Source organism: Vidua chalybeata, chromosome 3 (genome assembly GCF_026979565.1).
Source record: "Vidua chalybeata isolate OUT-0048 chromosome 3, bVidCha1 merged haplotype, whole genome shotgun sequence".
In the NCBI taxonomy this organism is placed as follows: domain Eukaryota; kingdom Metazoa; phylum Chordata; class Aves; order Passeriformes; family Viduidae; genus Vidua; species Vidua chalybeata.
Window position 1 is genome coordinate 101772890 of NC_071532.1, and position 19117 is coordinate 101792006.

General features: G+C 37.3%; 1 protein-coding gene across 6 annotated transcripts in view; it reads right to left on the bottom strand.

Moving 5' to 3' along the window:
- Nucleotides 1-19117, bottom strand: part of CYRIA (CYFIP related Rac1 interactor A) — a 55722-nt gene that overhangs the window by 3485 nt on the left and 33120 nt on the right. The window contains exons 1-9 of one of the 6 annotated variants that reach the window (XM_053938808.1): nt 17730-17968; nt 15847-15926; nt 8030-8151; nt 7037-7142; nt 5886-6022; nt 5724-5801; nt 5340-5456; nt 5166-5245; nt 3532-3658 (exon numbers count right to left, since the gene is read on the bottom strand). In XM_053938808.1, coding sequence (XP_053794783.1) covers nt 3532-3658; nt 5166-5245; nt 5340-5456; nt 5724-5801; nt 5886-6022; nt 7037-7142; nt 8030-8151; nt 15847-15926; nt 17730-17734 — 852 coding nt within the window. In that variant the 5' untranslated portion in view covers nt 17735-17968. Of the gene's footprint in view, nt 1-3531; nt 3659-5165; nt 5246-5339; nt 5457-5723; nt 5802-5885; nt 6023-7036; nt 7143-8029; nt 8152-15579; nt 15660-15846; nt 15927-17729; nt 17974-19117 lie in introns of those variants that run through there. The other 5 variants (XM_053938810.1, XM_053938813.1, XM_053938809.1 and 2 more) reach the window with 5 other exon arrangements.

Consider the following 19117-nt stretch of genomic DNA (forward strand, 5'->3'; position numbering starts at 1 on the left):
CATTACAACTTACTAAAAATTATCTCAAAATTAAAAACTTAACTTTGGAGAAAACATCTACTTTAGTAAGTGTTTGTAGAGAGTAAATTATGTATTAAGTGTCCATATTTTAACTTGCACACTGTTTCTTCAATTCCAAGTAAAAAATACAAAAATTAAAATAAGCTGAAAAAAAGAGATTTTGGGAGTTCTGTATCATGGCTGTTAACAACTCTAAAAAGAGATGTTTCAACTTTGACTTTTATTTTTATGTTTGCATCCAAGAAAGTAATTTTTAATATTCAGTTTTTAGTTGTAAATCTAACCAGTGACAACTTATGATTTATTTCATAACTAGTGGCTAAAAATTTAACCTAAGTCCATGGTGTTGATTTTAACACCACATTGAACGAACATCTTTGTGGAGACTGTAAAGAACAGGCTGAAACTCTCTCCATATTTACAAAAAGGGAAATGAAGCAGGGAAAGCTGGAGTAGAACTCATTTGACTCATTCTACAGATTCCCTAGCTAGTCAATAGAGAGAAACAAGGGATTCTTCTAACCTATTCAGAAGGTATCTTCCCCCATAGTACTTATTTCTTCCCACTGCTATGAAGACATTGAACCTAGATATTCAGCAATTAGCCTAGATTAATTCCATCTTATTCAAAATGACAGATAAAGACACAACTGAGTCAAGATTTGAATCCTTTAATTTTCCAAGTCACACTGGAGTGCTAAATCTACATGTTAGAATTTTCTTTGCAGCTGAAAAGCACCTCTGCTTCATTAAGGAAGCAGATGATGAAACAATTTTAAGTCAGGGTCCATTTATGTGCCAGCAAAAATTAGTCCGAAAATGTAGCTCAGCATCCTCGACAGGGAGCTGCCCAACAAACACTGCTCACTGCTCAGCTGGCTCATTTCTACCTGGAAAGTGTAACTATCTTTGCAAATAACAGATCAGATAAGATTCTCAGGCTAGCACCATGTATTTTGAAGTGACATGGTTATTCTTCCTTAATTAGAGAAGCTCAAGTCTATGTGCACATCACTCAGTACAGGTTTACATGCCCCAGCAGATCTGATCAGACCAGACCAAGTCAAAGGGAATAAAAATTCAAACAATTATTTTTCATTTCTGTTAGAATACCTAAAACAAGTAGGATAATCCCTAAGCTGGGGCTTAGGATTCTTCCTTTTGTTTCTTTCTCTCGGGCAATTTTTCTCCCCTATGTGTTGCTAGGAGACAATAACGACCGGCTACTCAAGAGAGACAAAAGAAGTTGCCACAGCTCAGGGGAGGAAAGCAGCTGGCTCTCTCCTTTTACCTGGGGGTTTCTCTGGGAAGGGCAGAGACACCACGAGAACTGGGCTGGGAAAAAGGGGCTGGGTGCAGCCCCCAGCTCTTATGTGCTCTCGGAATTCAGAGGGGAGAGAGGCTGCAGTCGCTGTGGGGAGAATTCCTCACCATTGCAGGGTTCCATCTCCTGCTGCCTTTCATCTACCGGGAGCAGAGCTCCGCTCCTAAGAGCGGCGGTTGCACTGGGACTTTATTGTGAGCACCTCACCTCAGTGATCAAAGGACCCTTCGCCATCTGCTGGGGTGCCTCAGGGCAAACCCCAGGAGCCCCAGCCTGCCTCCCTCCTGCCCTGCTCGGAGCCGGGCTGCGGCTGCCCAGCCCCTCCGCTCCTCTTCCACGGCTCCGGTTTTTCGGCTGCACTGTAGCCTTGCACCCCCTGCCTGTCGGGACGCCCCGCGGTTCCAGCTATAGCTGCAGAGTTTCTGATACAACTCCTCCACCACCCCGGGATTTTGGCTCCTTCCTGCCGTTCCAGCTCGCTGCTCCCGAGGATCCTGCTGGGCATTTGTAGAGAACACCTTTTTTCCATCCCCGCCCATCTCGGCCGAGCCGCCATTACCACGTGCTCACTGAGCTCGCGCCACAGCGCCCCCTGCAGCCGCGGGGGAACCCCCGCACCTGCCCCGCCCGCTGGGTGCCAGCAGCGCCCCTGCCGGCCGTGCCCGGAACTGCACGAGAGGGGAAAGCGCTTGGGGAGCAGGCGCACACTGTTTATTGGCTTCCTGGGCTTTGTCTGCCTTGTTATACACATACATACTAGTAAAGAACTGGTATTACATTTACCATATCTTTGCCTTGCACTTAATTTCAAAGTAATAATAATTCAGAGGCAGGGGGTCATAATTTCCATTCTAAGGGAGGTTCCCTCCTTCCTTGGCTGACGCCTGTCTTTCAAACCAAGACAGATGCCTGAGCTAGGAGACTGTCATTAATAGCTTAAAATACAGCCTCCAGTCTTGAAAGAGTGAGGAAATGGTAATATATTCCACTGTCCCTGAAATTCCCTTGAAATAGCTTGAATGGCTGAAGTGAATAGTTTGGAGAAAATAATTGTTTACCACAGCAAAACAAACTCATCATCTGAAACATTAGGAGATTTTTTTGAATTACAAAAAAATCACTCAGTTAATTACGCAGATCAAGATTTGAGACCATGTACTTGTTTTTTAAAACTGAGTTGTACATCTCCTGCCTCCCATTTACACCTGTTAGATTACAGGGCTTTAGGATAAATGTGAGAAACAAAGTACACACAATGTACATTTGGTCCTATCAGAATTTCATTTGTGCTGCCTCTGTAGGCAAGAGACTGAACCAGCATTCAAGAAATCTGCATTCAAGTCCCAGGCTCTATCTGCTTCATGACCTTGAGCAAATCTATTCACCTCTATGACAAATCCTTCTCTCTGTAGACAGTCAAAGAGGAGACATGGCAAAATTCTGCTATCCACAGATGCAAAATGCTAAGGAAGACCCAGTGTCATGGAGGGCAATAATATATGTTTTTTTCCTTCTCTTTTGAACAAGTCTCTCTTGTAAAGAGAAAGACTTTTTATCTTTTTTCATTATTAACAGCTTATTGCTGCTGAAAGAAGTTTTGTGTGAGATTTAGGTTTGTAAAAGCATGTAGGAAAGACAAGAGTACTCTTTTCATGTGTGCTTGCAATTTATCAAATGGAAAAATAAGATTGATTTCTCTGTGACTGGCCACGCCAAAGATAAAAACTAAAGGGTCATTATCAACATTACAGCAGTAACATTTCAGTTCTGTTACTTCAGATCTCAGACAAAGCAGAGATAACATTGAACATCTACTTATTTACAAGAGAACTACTGCCAAAGATGAGCATTTCAGCATTGACACATTACATGGTTTTAAAAAAATTATGACCACAGAACATATTCCAGGCTAGGTGTAATATAAAATTATTTTAGCCTAACTATACAGTTGGTAAAAAAGCAGAGATAACTAAGAAAAATTATTATCTGTGTCTGGAAGAAAATAAAAAGGCTGGTCCTTATTTTATTTTCAAAAAAACCTGACGTATTAAAGAGCACAGATGAAGACAAATTCTAAATTGCCATTCAAAAGCAATTAAAATTATTTATACCAAGCCTTGTGCTGAAAAAGAGTTGCAGACTAGTACTCTCAAACCTACGGAGTATTAAAGAAACGCTTCTCTTACATCAATCTTTGATGTCTTTGAGAAAGCTCCCACAGGATGAACGTGATCGTACAGAATTATAACTCCCACCATTACTCGCATGCAGAACATAAGGGTCTCTTCACTGGTGAATCTACTTCTGTACTCTCTGGAAAACAGAACAAAAGAAATAAACATTCTAGACCTTTTACTAGACAATTTTAAAAACTAGACTGGGAGTGCATGAAATCTGAACCAAAAGTATATTTTAAGGTTGCAGATGCATATTAGTAAGTATTTGAATATCTGTGAATTCTGTAAGCCTGTGCCAATTTACAGGAATGGTTAGAGGGCACACAGATGTAAACCTCTTGTCATACCCATGCAGAGTTGAGATCCTCAAAATGTATGTGATGATGGCTTCATAGGAAACTTAATGAAATTTGATGGAGACTGATCTGAAACACTTCAGTTTAATCTCAGAAACACCACATGCTGGGACCTCCAAGGAAAGCTACTGTTTTTGCTTGAATTCCTACTTTGGAATAGTTCAGTGGGATCTAAGTTCAGCAGCTGGGAAGTTCAGGGCTTCACCAAGGTGGATTGTAACAGTCATTGTACACTCTCTCTCTCTCTGTCTCTCTCTCCCCCTCTGTGTATTGTACTACCTCTCAGTCTAAATTAACTTCAACTTTTATTCTTCCACAGTATTGTAACATGAACAGACTTAAAGGTTACAGAAATTTTGATGTGAAAATGCTTGATTATCCCACAATTAGAATTAAATATCAGATAATCTAGATGACTCACAACTTTTTTCAGTGCTTTTCCAAAAAATGAGCTGACTTGTAAAGCTACTTTTCAATTACTACTTGTCTCAGGATTGTGAGATGAGTCCCACCCCTACAGACACTTCTCCAGAATTTTCATGAACAAATACAAACCTCAGTAATTCTACCCTTTACATGGCTCCATGAACAAATGACTCATAGGCAGAAAGACTACCTTGACTGTATCTTACATGTGTTTTCCAGTCAAAGAGACATCTAACCTAAAATATACTCCACTAAATGCATAGCAAAATAATAATAAAGAACCCTACTGGCTGTTATTATCTACATTAGCAGATATAAACACAATTGTACAGCTGAATACATTTATATGAATGAAAATTCATACAGATGATTTTTTTCATATCTAGAATGAGATAGCTTCATCCAAAAAAAGATCTACTTAAATGATCCTTGAAATAACCCTTGTGTATTTGCTAAAGTACCACCTGGAAGAGCCAAAATCTTGCCCTCTGTGTGCTAGTAATTGAGCAGCATGGGCAAGCAGGAGGCAGCAGTCAGCCTTTGGCCATGGTTAGACAAGACAAAGACACTGAAGCCTGCGAGTGCATAAGATTATTACACTCGTATTTTAACCTTTTGTTGAAACGCAGGCTGACCATGTAAGCTCTCCTCCACAGAACATTGACTCGTGAAAGATATCATAAGGTGGTTAGAACAGGAGGCAAGGCTTTCTAACACCAGGTCATACTTTTTATATAAAAGAAGTAACAACTTAAGGCAAAGACACAGGAATTCACTTGGGAAAAAAAGGTGTTATCCCAGGTGGCTAATTAAAATATAAGTACTGTCTACAAACCCCCCAAGATTTAAGATAAAACTTACGGTGTTTCCAACATGACTTTACATACACTGGCCATAGTACTTAGACAGTCTGTTGTATTTTCAATTGGTAACGTTTTGTTCTGAAAGGGTAAGAAAAAGGCAGTGTTCAGTAAACTATCTTGTAAAATTAAAATCAAGAATGTCTATGTTAGACCTTTCTTCCCCTTTACGTACCTCAGATACAAAATGTGTCGTTGCATTACTGAGGGTTTTCAGCATTGGTGTGGCCTCTGCATAGAACAGGGACATCCTATTGGCCATTTCATTGTTCACTTCATTCTCAATGTCTAGCTGATGAAAACAGAAGAAAAAATAGTAAAGCTCTTTAAAATCTTGCCAGCAGCAAGAAAAAGATGCAGTACATGCTCATGTCAGAAAGCAGATTGTTGCTTGAACAGTCCTCTCTAATCACTTCATCCCAACTGCTGATTAACTCTCAGTATGAGAGAACATGACAGCTACTAAATCAAAAGCAAAAACTTTACCAAAAATGGCATAAATGCATCCTGATAAATAAATACCTCACTGCATGCAGCACATCAGAGTTTATTTACTTACATGCATGTTGTTTATTCTGTTGCGACTTATTGTCCGCCTGTAGTAACTGAAGTCGTTCTGAATTGCTGGGTTTCTCATCTTCCAGGAAGAAAAACAGGAAATAATCAGTTTTAGTTCAAAATACACAGCAACAATCAACATGTATTGAAAGATTTTATTAACCTTAAGTTCATCAAAACGAAGAGTAAAATGTAAGATTTCTGCAAACTCTTTCGCTAGAGCCTGTTCCCGTTCCAGGTGCTGAGTTGGAGTGTAGGGAGGGCATGTCAAGGATTCCAGTAAACTCTGCAGAGCTTTCTCTGAATAAAAATCAAAAGCACAAATTGTAGTCAGTCCACACAAAGTTTTAACTACATATCTAAAAATACTGCATTTGAAGGAAAGAAACCCTCCAAACATGCTGAGCCCTAAACATGCTTTTTCTTACTATTCTGAAGTGAGAAGCATTAATTAAAGACACCTGCCTCTTCAGGCTCTGCCATTTTCTCTCCATTTTGTATCATTGAATTCTTTTCCATTTTTGTCACCCTTTATCTGGGATCCTTATCAAAAATTCTAGAGGAGGCAGTTTTCTTGCATTCAGATATTCAACACTTTCATCTTCCTCAATTAGCCATCAGCTCAGTATAGAGATTATTCTGGCATCTCTGTTACTAAAAGTGTACTCTTAGGCACTGATAGCAATATAAATCAGCTTCTGTGCCTGTAATTACTAGTATAACTCAGAAGTGGAAGACATAGAGCATGTTGTAGAAGAAACCCCTTGCACTAGAAGCCCTCTCACTTCATACATCTATTTGCATCCAGAGTCCTAATTCAAAGAGTAATTACATCACCTTTTGTGTTTGTTGGGATGTAAAGTTAGTGTACAACACATCCAACTTTGGATTTTCACCTGTGAGAGAGTTTATTGATACACTTTCCCCATTATCACTGCGTTTAAAAAATCTCAAAATACTACTGGCTTACATGCCTTTTAAAGCTCCAGGGGATCCAAATTACAGAAAATAAATTGCATTAGTCCAACATGGACCAGAGAAGTGCAGAAACGTGGCAGGAATTAGAGAAAAACTTTGTAGTTTTATCATGTTTTTTGCCTGTATGCTATTTAGGTAATATAGACAAGCTAACAAACGATGAAATTAAGATTAAAGAGACAGCTTGATAAATGCAATTGCAGTTAAATGTCCATTGATATCAAACAGAAATAATATTAACTCTAAAGCTCTTTAAAAGTTTGTGGAAAGACAAAACTTCCTCTTTCATTATATATAAAAAAGCCTTTAAAACAGAAATACTAAAACAGGGCTCACCTAATCTGAGTGAAAACTCATAAAAGCGCTTTAGCCTTACAACCAGGGGACAGACTGAATTCCATGCTTTTTCTTGCAGCTGAATATCATTGGGATTTTGTATTGCCTGAAACGAAAATATTACTGTAAAGACCTGTGATAAATAAATAACAAGAAAGAGGTGGTTTGGAATTTTCCTGTATTATTTTAAAAAGTATTGTAAAACACAGAAGAATTCTGGGAAATTACATTGCATAGGATTCAAAAAAATACCATGTTTTCCACTTTCCCTCTACACTTGTAACATACTGTTTTAAAATCATTCATTACAGTGAACCACTGACATATGAAATATGTTCTAGCATATTCTTTTGGGAGCAAAACTATTGTAAAAGCATCAGGTAAAACTTTTTGTTTGACTACTGGTTGCAAAAGTAGCCTTTTTTCAGGTTTTAATGCTTTTGAAAACTCCAACATGTTGAGGTTTTTAAGTAAGCAACACCTCACACTAAGAGTATCTACAAATCTGATCACCTGAGAAAACTTCTAAGTTACAGTTCAGAAGTGTACTTCAGGACTGGTTTCAGAGAATAAGATGCCTCTAAAGTGGATGTGAAGTTGTAATTTACTGAGGTTCATTATTCCGCTTACAGAATAGAACAACTATCTGTATCATGTATTTCTGACACTTGAGTATTACTTCTTCCATGTCCTCAAATTTGACTTCTGCCATGAGATACATGAAACAAGGTATATGAAATGGTGTTTCTTAAAGTGAAAAATAGTAACTAATTACTAACAGAAAACATGAAAGAAGTTCTAACAGCCATCATGTAATGATTTCAAGCTAGAGCTTTATACTGAATGTTATGCATAATCTAATATGTATTTCATAAATACATTTTGAGATTTTCACTTGAGTTCATAGAATGTGCTTGGATAGAGACCAGAAGCAAGGAACACATTGAGTTTTGCCTGATTTTGCTTCCAAAGAACTGTCATTAACAAACATACATCTCTAATTTCTTGTCCAGCTCCTTTGTAAGCCTGAAGGTCTGCAAGCATGCTTTCTGAGTCCTGTAAAACTGCACTGATCTGGTTCCAGACCTCCCTTTCTCCATCCGTGGGCTGTGCATCTAAGAAAGAGAAAAGCAAAATGCACAAAGTCAAAAGGAAGTTGCAGTACAAATGGCAAGATTATTCAGTTCTACTTAACAATACCATATCCAGCTTGAGTATGTGTAACTCCACTCTGAAGTAGTATTTTTCCAAATATACAATTATACTGCCATTCTGCTAACATCGAAGCTTCTGCTTTTTATAGCAAGGAAGGAAAAACAGTAGTTTTTGTATGCTCTGGCTTGTAATGCCTCTTCTCATAATGCAACATTTTAAAGAGCAGCAGTATCATAAAGCAATGTTATTAGAAAATAGGATAATGCATCAGTCCCTCTCTTTCACGAGCTCCATGGCTCAATTACAAAGAATTGCTCACTTTTCTTGCAGCTTGGGGATAAAATCAGGCCTTTCAATGGATGGAACAGTGGGATATTGCTCCACTTTAACTTTCCTCCAGGCTTCCTTAACCAGGGTAATTAATTTCTCCTTTTGTAAAACAGATACAGTACTATTAAAATAAATTGTTTCTTATGTATGTCAGGGATCATTCCTGCCACTAAAATGAATCCAGCTCTGCCAGTTAATCAGTTTTCAGGGTGTGAGTGACCTGTAGACCTTTACTGTTGAGAGAAATGACATTTGAAAGTAGATCAATTTTCCTATTCAAATCTCCTCCTATGGGATTTACACAGCAGTGTGACACCAGGGAGTGATGTTATCCCCAGAACACTGACACATTTGACAAGGTAGAGACCTTCTGTCTTCTTTTCCTTTAAAACATAAAGGTGACAGGCACTGACCAAAGACTGGATGACCTACATATGGGATTGCAGTCTATATATGAAGGAACAATGACATCTCTGCGGAGACATGACTATTTCTTCCCTTGGATTTGTATTAGCTTGTAAAGATAGAATGTTAATTTTTATGAAAGAAAAAACTACCTTGAAGTTGAATCTTAGAACTTAAAGACTATTTGTTCCAATTAAAAGCAGTGAGGTAACTTCAGTTCAAAACTCATCAATTAGGATGAGCTACTGTATTCATCTCTACATTAATAGACAAGAAATATTAAAAACACTTATTCTATTTAGTTGTCTCAATCTCTTTAAGAAAACTGATAGAATTTTCTACCCATATATGGGATTAATCTACCCAGTCCCCATTAGAAACAAATAAACTGGTTCACACTGGAGTATATGGAAAACAAGCATTCTCTCCACGTTGTTTCAGGTTAGGGTAATTTGTTTAAATGTATGAAGTTACCTATGGACCTTGCACAAACAGGAGACAAATGTAAACGAGATTTACATGTCTGTAGCTTCAAAGCAACTCATACTTAAAACACTTCCCATATTCCTATGACACCATGAGTTCCATGAGACTGGACACATAATACTGATTGGACTTTCCTTTTGTTCTGGAAGTTTTCCTTTCTCTTATTTGAAAAGTGAAAATAAATACACACTGGGCTTACTTAGTTGGGTTTTATAGCCAAAATATTTCATGTAACTAAAAAATTCCACTATCCTTCAAAAAGGGAGGGAAAGGAGCACTGAAGGGAAAAACTCTCCACAGGAAAATCCCATCTGGGACATGGCTGTTGAACTGACCCATCAATCACTTTAAATTTACAGTGTTCCAGGCTGGTTCTTTCCTCAAGCTGCAAGAAATCTCAGGTACACATCGTAAAGGGTTTGCCATCTTGTGATAAACAAGCAAAACAGAAAACTCTTCTGACATTAACGAGAAAAGCAGTGATCCTGAGAAACAGTTGCATACCATACAACAACAGAGCAGGGGAAGGTGGGAGTCACATAAAAATCAGTATCTCTATTTTATTAGTTAAGACAATGAAAATAACATTTCAGTGAATACTAACACAAAAGAGAATAAATAACTTGTTAGTGCAGTTCATGAATGTAAAATTTGCATGTGCAGGTCTGAAGCATCTTGTTTAACCTTGTTGGTTAACAAGGTACTTCTATGTTAATTTTTACAATTTATTTGCTTTAGAAGTACTAGTGCTAAATGCTATAGACTGCTCAGCACTTTGGGACTTCAAAAAGGCCTTTAGTAACACCCTTTATTGTAAGTATTTTTCAAAAGTTCCCAATTCATCTTTTGGAAGCTGGAGGAAGGAGGAATATTTGAAACTCATTGAGCTTTCTGTAGTATCCCAGCACCCGGAGACAGAGTAGGAGCAAGAGGCAGGTAGGTGTGTGGAAGAGGGAAAGAAAGGGAAGGGAGAGGAAGAGGGCTGCAAAGGCTCCAGAGCAACAGGCTTAGCTTGCACTTGCAGAAGTGGTTTATATTTATGTTGGAAGCGTTTAGCTTAAAAAGAAAGATAGGGGGGATGATTCAGGCTTCTTTTTTTTAAAAAAAACATGCATTTATTTATGAAATAGAAGTTATGCAGATGTTCTGATAAGACCATGGTCATCTTTCAAAAGGGATTTTACAAGAAGATCCTGCCAAAATGGTCAGCTAAAATGACTGAAATGGGTCACTTTGAAAACAATTTCATCCTACTGTCAACAACAACAATAATAGCAGCAATAACTAAAAGGAATCAAGACTTCTTCACGACAAATTTTGACTTTTAGAACTGGCTTGCTATTTCAACGAAACCAAAGCTTGTTTCTCTGCTCTGAATTAAATGCCAGTCCTGAACCATGGTGTGGAATCACTGGCTGGCTGTGCTCACCTCTTATCCCCACACCACCAGAGAACCAGGACATGCTTCAGGAACCAGAGCCCATTTATAAATGAAACCACTGGCCAACCCATGGTGAATGCAAGCCCTCTCAGTAACATGTTACCATAATGGCCAGACTCATTGCATTTCAAGGCTGAGTTTTTAGAATGCTCATGATTAGCAATCAGAGTATTCTGTCTTTAGTAAGACAAAATAGAGAATCCTTTCACTTCCCTTTGGACAAATGTTTCTAATGTGAACCCTAACCCAAACAACTACATGAATCCTGTATCAAATTAATGCAAGAAGTCAGATGAGGCTTGGATCTTCCATATGCAGATTCTACCAGGAAAATCTGAATATTTTAGCTTTGGAAAGAAATACACTTCCACTGGCTCCATCAGAAATAACTGGACCATGGTAATTCATCCATTCCATAAACACATGCTCTCTTTCACATTTACACATGACCTATGCCATGTTTTGGATAGAACTTCAGACTTCACAAAGAACAAGAGCAAACCTGGACCCACTACAGCTCATTTGTGAATGCATTAAGAATTTCAGGTGAATGGTGGGGCATGAAAATGGGGTCATCATTATTTTCTTAGCAAAATACTTGTCATTTGTTTCACAAAATCCTCCTAACAGTGTAAGGTATCTACCTCATCCTTCACCAAATGTGCATTAGAAACAAACATAGAAACTTCTAGGTAGGTAAAACATTAGTATTCATAGGATAAGATTAAATATAGAAAGGATGTGATGCCTTTACCAATACCAAATGAAGTGCAAAAACACCTCAGAAATTAATTTTAATGAAGAAAGAACAGTACTATGAAGAGTACTAAGAACAGGACTACAAGAAGCACTTCCAACTCACACACCCTTTCTGAATCTGAAATGCAGACCAAAAGCTGAGAACTTTATTCTACCCTTAGGTGCTTAAGTAGATTCCCACTGAGGCTGATCAGTTCTTCCATTTCAGTGAATGTAGAATCATAAAAATACCATGCCCTTCTGGCCTTCACAGCATAGCAGAAGAAAGTGAATTAAACAAGAGCTTTCATGGGTTCTGCTTTCAGCTTTTCTTGTCATACCCATTGCTGAACATGGCAAATAACCTCAGCCAGCAAGGTAGAGAGCAGTACGCATATTTAACTGCACAATGCTAAAATCCTATTTCAGATTTGTCACCATGACAATGATTTTTTTCCATGCCAATCTGGGACAAAATTAAAAGAAAAGCTCAGAAATGACCAAGGGCATTATAATTACAGTGAGTAATGCACTTTAGAGGGTACCAGAATCTGCTACACTCCATACATTAATGAATCCCCAGTACTGGATAGAAACAACACCCTATCCGGGCTACACCGAATTTTTTAATTTTGTTCTTTCTGAACTAGCTAGAATAAAGCAAAGCTCACAAAATTGTTAATACTGGCTCCAAGCAGGATGCTGTGCCAGGGAGATCAGTGCCCAGCTTCAGCTCTGTGGTGGACAGGGAATGGACACACAGCACCTCTCTGACTGAGCTGCAGTTTCTGGCTCAGGGCACTCCACAGCTTGGGAACTGAGTGCAACTCCCACAGGCTGGGTGCAAATTATATCCCCAGCCTTGCTGCCTGTGCAACAAGGGTATTAATTAATGGCCTATTATGTGAAAAGTGGGCAGTTGCTCTGCTGCCAGACACGTTCTAATAATAGACCCTTTTAATCGCGCATGAATAATAACTGAAAATTTCATGAATCTGTCTGGGGATGTGGGGGAATCCTCGAAAATAAGATTCTTGGAGGGGATGAGAGATATTTAACTAGGATCAAGTGAAATCCACCTAGCTAACATAAAAAAAAAAAAGGAACCTGCTCACATTAAGGTGAGAAACGTCTTTTAGAAAGTATTTAAGGAGAGGATTGGACTGTTGCCTCTTTCAAATTATTTCTAAGAATTCATGTGGAATTATTTGTTTATTTTGCCTGAAAAAGGCAGCAGTGATTTGACAATAGATTTTCTGCAAAAAAGAGCAATTTTAAGATGGTACAGATAGAGCTCAAGTACCCAGAATTAATTTATCTGCAACTAATTTAAATAAGGTCAACATTTAAAGTACCGAACAGTTCTTGAACTGACAAAACTGACACATCCATTTCAAGACAATTTCATGTGAAATCCTGAAATCCACAGATTCTCAAGACTTGCCACTCTCAAGACTTGCCAGGCACTCACTTTTCCTAACATTATTTTCAAGCTGAGTGCTAAGAAGGAATTAGGGTAAAGTGAATGATATATAATCAAACCAAGAGGTAGCAGCTTGATTAAAAATACTCCCATCAAGATCCAAGTGTAAAACAGCAAAATGGTGGATTTTCTAGTAAGGATGAAATTAATTTTTTTTAATTTAAACCTTTCAGTAGACCTTAAAAAAGAGTAATCTGGCTGAATGCATTAAGTCTGCAATACCCCTTTAAAGAAAAGGCCCTTCCACCTGCATGGAGAATGTTATTTTTCACACAGACCCAGCATAACTGCCCAACTCTAAAATGAGTACTGGGGAGAAAACAGAACTGCTTTTGCCATACAGCATTAACTGAAATTAATGCTGGATTCAAGTTTTTTCAAGTATGACCATGGAGCTACAAAACTGAGTTTCCAGTTTGAATTGAAGAATAATGTTAGGTGTCAAAAAGAATTGCAACTGACAATGTGGACACCTGCATAAAAGTAGGGGAAAAGACATGATGTCAAACTTTTTTCTTTTTTTTTTTTTGTAGCCAGCTAATGAAAAAGCCCATAGAAACTAAAAAGCAAGATTCTGATGCAAATAACGAATACAGTAAACACATCAGCTCAGCACACCTGTCACCCTCTGAATGGCAATCTGTAGTGACCATGTTCACCCATGAGCTCAAACTGACAGCTCAGGCCACACACCCTGACCACACCAGACTCTGACCCATGTCCACTCACTCAGAGTGTCCTTTTCCACTGTATGATGGCCAATTACAGGAGACCAAAGCACAAAACCATAGTCCTTTAAAATTTTTAGTCACATCCCTTTGAGCCAATACAGATTTGGTGCCACTAAAAACCTCGGGGACTGTATTTCGAGAGAAAAACTTTTAAACTTTCACTTACTAGCACGAAATTCTCTGAAATTTGGAGATGACAGTTTTGTTCCTCTCCAGGTAGCTGTGCCTGACTAGTGTGCCCTAACCACTGGCACCTCCTATGGGAGAGGGTACTTAATTCAGTTCCTGGCCACGTGCTTTTGGAAAGAAAAACAACCTTCACCGCCAAGGCAACAAATTCGGTATTTCCCCCTCTCACCACCACCTCTACCAAGGCTCCCCACTGCCAGAGCACCTGTTTCCTGCCAAGCCTGCAGCCTGGGTCAGGAACACTTTCTTGCCAACAAGGACACAATGGGGCTGATTAAACCTGTAAGCTCAGAGCAGCTGAAAGCTTTCACAATAGCTTGGCAAAGCCACAGAGCACTGCCAAGGCCCTCGAAAGTTTGGTAGAAAAAAATTAAGTGGTGGTTTGGATAGAGGTTTGACATCCTGGGATGACAGCACAGTTTTCAAATTATATAGACAGAGAAGAATGGATAAGATACATGGCTCCTCCTAAACCCAAACTAACCAATTAACCTTTTTTCATATTTTAAAACTGATTTTTCATAATGAGGTAATTAAGCTCTAGATGAGAAAATTAAGGTATGTGCACAGTTCCAGTCATACATTCTAGCTCTCATCTAAGAACGCATGTTTGAGCAATTTCATCAGATCTAAATATGTATTTAAATTACTTTTTGAAGCAGTGCTTCTGAATGTACACAGACATACACACTCATGTCAGTTACTTCTTTCAGAAAATAATTCAGAAATAAATGATTAAAGAACAAAATTATTTCAAGATGACAAAATATGTGTCTAATCATCTGAAATGCTCTTTGAAACCATGCTACAAAAGGAAAGTACTTTAAAACCACTAGATTTTCTCAAAACTTTTTGGTTGGCTTTTGGGTTTTTTTAAGTATTAAGAGAGAAAACGTCACACACTGTTAGTGCTTCAAATAAAACACATTTCATGTATGTAGTGAAGACAGATTAAAACAGTATTAAAGGATTTGGTGACAGTGTCTAGAAGTAGATGCAGGGAAACTGTATTCAGCAAAAGTGAAAACAGCTTTGGATCAAATATAGATGTGACAAGAAAACTGTAATAGGAAACACTGTTCTGCAACTGATAACCATGCAATTTAGAGAGATGCAATCAAGCATACACTTTGACCATTCCACTACTTTTTAGAAACTAGAAACCCAGCTAAATCATCACTGGACCAAGCAAAAATAGTTCCATGTCCACTACTTTTTTTTTTTTTTTTAGCTTTTTATTTCCAACATGTATTTCCATTCAAGGAAGAATAATTTTTTTTAAGCCTGATTTGTTAAAGAAAGATGAGGTTGAGTTAATTCATATGTAAGTTTAACAATAGCTCATAAATGTTTGAATTTAATTCAAGATAGGGTTTTACTTGCATATCTACTTCTCTGCCCTTTTCTCTGCTCAGAATGAAGTAATTTTGTATGGTTTTATAAATATCAGAAAGTAATATTTTACTGAAGTGTAATTTGATTTGTTTGCAAATCCCTTTTGAATTGCTTTATGATGCATAAGCACATGCAGTTTATTAGGAAATAATAAGCAAAGAAGGCAAGCCAGGCAAGAAGCTTTGCTCACTTTCAAAGTCAAGGAAAAAATTTGGCCCCTGATCAAGCTCTGTGCAAGTGAGAACTTTTAAAAGATTTCCCATTTGGTTCCTGAAAAATAGAAAAGGAAGAGAAAAGGAGTCCTGAGTGAACAAATTATTTTAGAGACAAGGACTTGGACAGATTGGTTGTGCTGGAAAATACACACTGTAAGCAATCAGATTTTAAAAGTTTTCCTCAGTTTGCTGCTAAGTCAAGGAAAAGATTTTCTCATTGTCTTGTAATTGTTTGAACTTACTTTCAAAATCCAGGAAAAAATGTGGATAGTTTTCAATTTCCCTGGTAAGGACCTTAAGAAGATTACCCATCCCAGCAAACCTAGTAAATGCAACAAAATCATAAACAGTTATACATGTAAACTCAGAATACTACAGCTAAGAGCTTGACACAGTCTGCATCATATATTCAACATTTTGGCAAGTTCTGGACCATGAGAAACATTTTGATGGTCAATTCTGTGACATTTATGCAGAATGAGGAAGACTTCAGATAAACACAGAAATAATACTGTTCAACAAATTGGATTTTAACATCAAGATAACATCCCAGTATATAAACAGATATTTATGAATTTATTCACATAGCAAGAGAAATAAACTCAGAGCTATATCTCTATTTGTTAATTCTCTAAATTGTTCGACTCCAGATTACTTATCATTTCGAATTAAAAACTGACATCTTAACACTTGTCTTAGATCTTCAGCAAAAATCCATGTACTTTTAAGAAAATAACTCAGTATAAGAAAAAAAAACCTGGTTGTTTCTAGTCAGTAAGATTTATAATAAGATTCTATAAAATTCTATCAAAAAGGACAGCTAAAAGCTTTTTAGCTTTTAAAAGTGTATATATGCATTAACAAAAAAAAAGAGAGAGTAAAAAGGGGAGGTTTGAACACTATTTTTTATCTGTTATTCCTATCTTTTATCATCTTGGAATTTTTTGCATTTCAAGCTATGAACAACTCCCAAAAGGAAAAGTCACCAGTTCTCAAAAAAGCAAGTTTCTACAGAAGAAAAAAAGGAAAGATATTTGAAAAAAGGTTTTTTTGCCAGTATAGTCTTTAGGAAGATAAGTTATTCTAATACTGTGTAGAAGTAGAGCTTTCTTGGTCAAACTTAAACTTTTTCTCAGAAGACAGAAAAGTTAAACCATGAAAAGCACATATCAGGATAAAGAGATCTGCCTGGAGGGATGTAGAAAAATGTAATTTTAGATTTAAAACACAGATTGAAAACTGATTTTTGCCTCAAAGAGAAAAATTCTCATTACTCTAAACCACGGCTCTCGGGGATCACATCTGATGTTCATCTGTGATTCAGTTTAACTCTTTTCCCACTTAAGAAATCAGACCACAAAAAATTATTCTAAGCATGTACGTGGCTGATACTCCACATGAGGAGACAAAGCTTTTTTCAAGTTTTCCCACAAGCATTACAGTAGGAAAAGTATCAACAACCCTAATTTCTATGTGCATATAAAGGATGTATTTCTACATCAGGAAAACCTAGGAAAGTAATGTGAGGCTTGTAGATTTCAAAGTAAGCACAGCCACACCATAAAATGATATAAATTTAATCAATAGTCTGTTCAGAACATGCAGTTTCATGTAAGCAAGGCTTTTGTTAAATAAATGGCTTTGTTTTGCATTAAATACTTCTTCAAAGTTTTCTCTCCAGAACAAATCCCGTAAGCAGACAGTCAAGCCCTTCGTAATTAGCAACATCTTGCATATACAGAATTGAAACACAAAGAAACATTTTCCATTATTCATAAAGTTATATGCAGGAAAAATATTTACACTTTTACTTTCAGAACAAGATCAGCACCTTATAAACTGAGTTTGACTTTCTGATTAGCCTAGAAAGGGGAAAAACATGCAAACAGAGCAAAATAGATTTTATACAGTGTTAAAACTTGTATCTTCAATAATTTAATATTTTCATCACACTGGTATAATACATTTTATCAGCATCAGCTAGGAGAAACACGATAATGTACACACACTTATTTTCCTTTTCATAACCTTGAAAAAAAAATTACATTATGTAATACTATCACAATCGACATGACTGACTCAGCTTGGAATCTTCACTTTCAACTCTTTTTAAGCCATATCTTACCTCATCACGTTCAATCTTCAGAGAGTACCCAAGCATTTCTTCTGCTGCCAAAGCTTGCACTGCATCCAGAACTGGTTTAGCTGATAGCATGCTTCGAACAGCGAGGAACCCTTTGTGCCAAGAACCTGAGGATATGCTCCCTCATTTGCATTGAGTTGCTTGAGGTCATGTGCCCAAGCTCTGCCTCTGATCCTTCTTAAAGAAGTACAGCACATCTCAGCTTCGGAGATTTCTCAGTATTTTTCCTGAACTTTTGTTACATTTCCTAACTTGTTTTTCACTTTATTCCCTCTTCTTCAATCCCTGTGTAGAACCTGATCCAGCTATTCAGGTCACAAGTATGGAACAGAAGCCTACCACAAACTTATATACACACATGTTCATGCAGGTGGCATTTTCCAATGATCCTGGAGGCTCTGGTTTGACACCACCTATTTTCAAAGCACATCAATCCCCAAAATAGTCATATTCAACATCAGCATCCCAAAAATATGGTTCAGGCAGCTGCTAAACATGTTTTAATTATTTTTAATATAATTTCTTTATGGTTTCCTAAAAAACAAAACTAAAAGCAACATCTGGTTCCATGAAACTTTCACTTTCAAGTGTAAGTGTTCATCATTCAACACTAAATTTTAGTTTCAAATTAAAAGGCCAAACTTAAAGAAAGTGCTAATAAATGCAAATCTTTGCCTCAAACGGAATTATTTTATTCTGCATGGCCTGCTGCTTCCCAGTACTTGGCTCTTTCAAACTGTCTTTCCTCAAAAACTCTAATAACATATTCCAAACCTCAGGAACTGAAAGTCACCTCCAGGATAATTTTAATGAGATTTTAAAGTAACTAATGGCACACATTCTGAGCAGGTCTATATATATATACTGTGATTGCAAGAGAAATGCAAATAACAGCTGATGTACAGAAGCAAGTCATAAAGATTTAACGTAGCAGCATAAAAGTCTATTTCATTAAACCGGAAAGCATTTTATTTTACTTACTGTAAAATCAGTTTAAATGTTGAACTGAGACTCAATGCATATATAAAAAATTGCTGATGCTGCACCACTAAATGCTAGCAGCTTCTCTTTAGTGTCTAAATCCCTTAAAATTCCAACTTGTAACTATGCTTTAAAAGTTATGACATGTTGACAACGATGTCTGCATTTTTCCTTATTGTTTTCCAAACCATTAAGGCTTACCCTAAGATATTACATAATCATATAGAAAATATTTTTAAGCTATTGTTGACATTTTAAAGCTCATTGCTTAATTTTTGGTGCTCAACATTTAATTAGCACACAGACAAATAAAACATAACCCAGCAATGAACAGGAAGGTATATTTAGCATTTTGTATATTATTTAACATTATCCAGTAGCAGATGTTA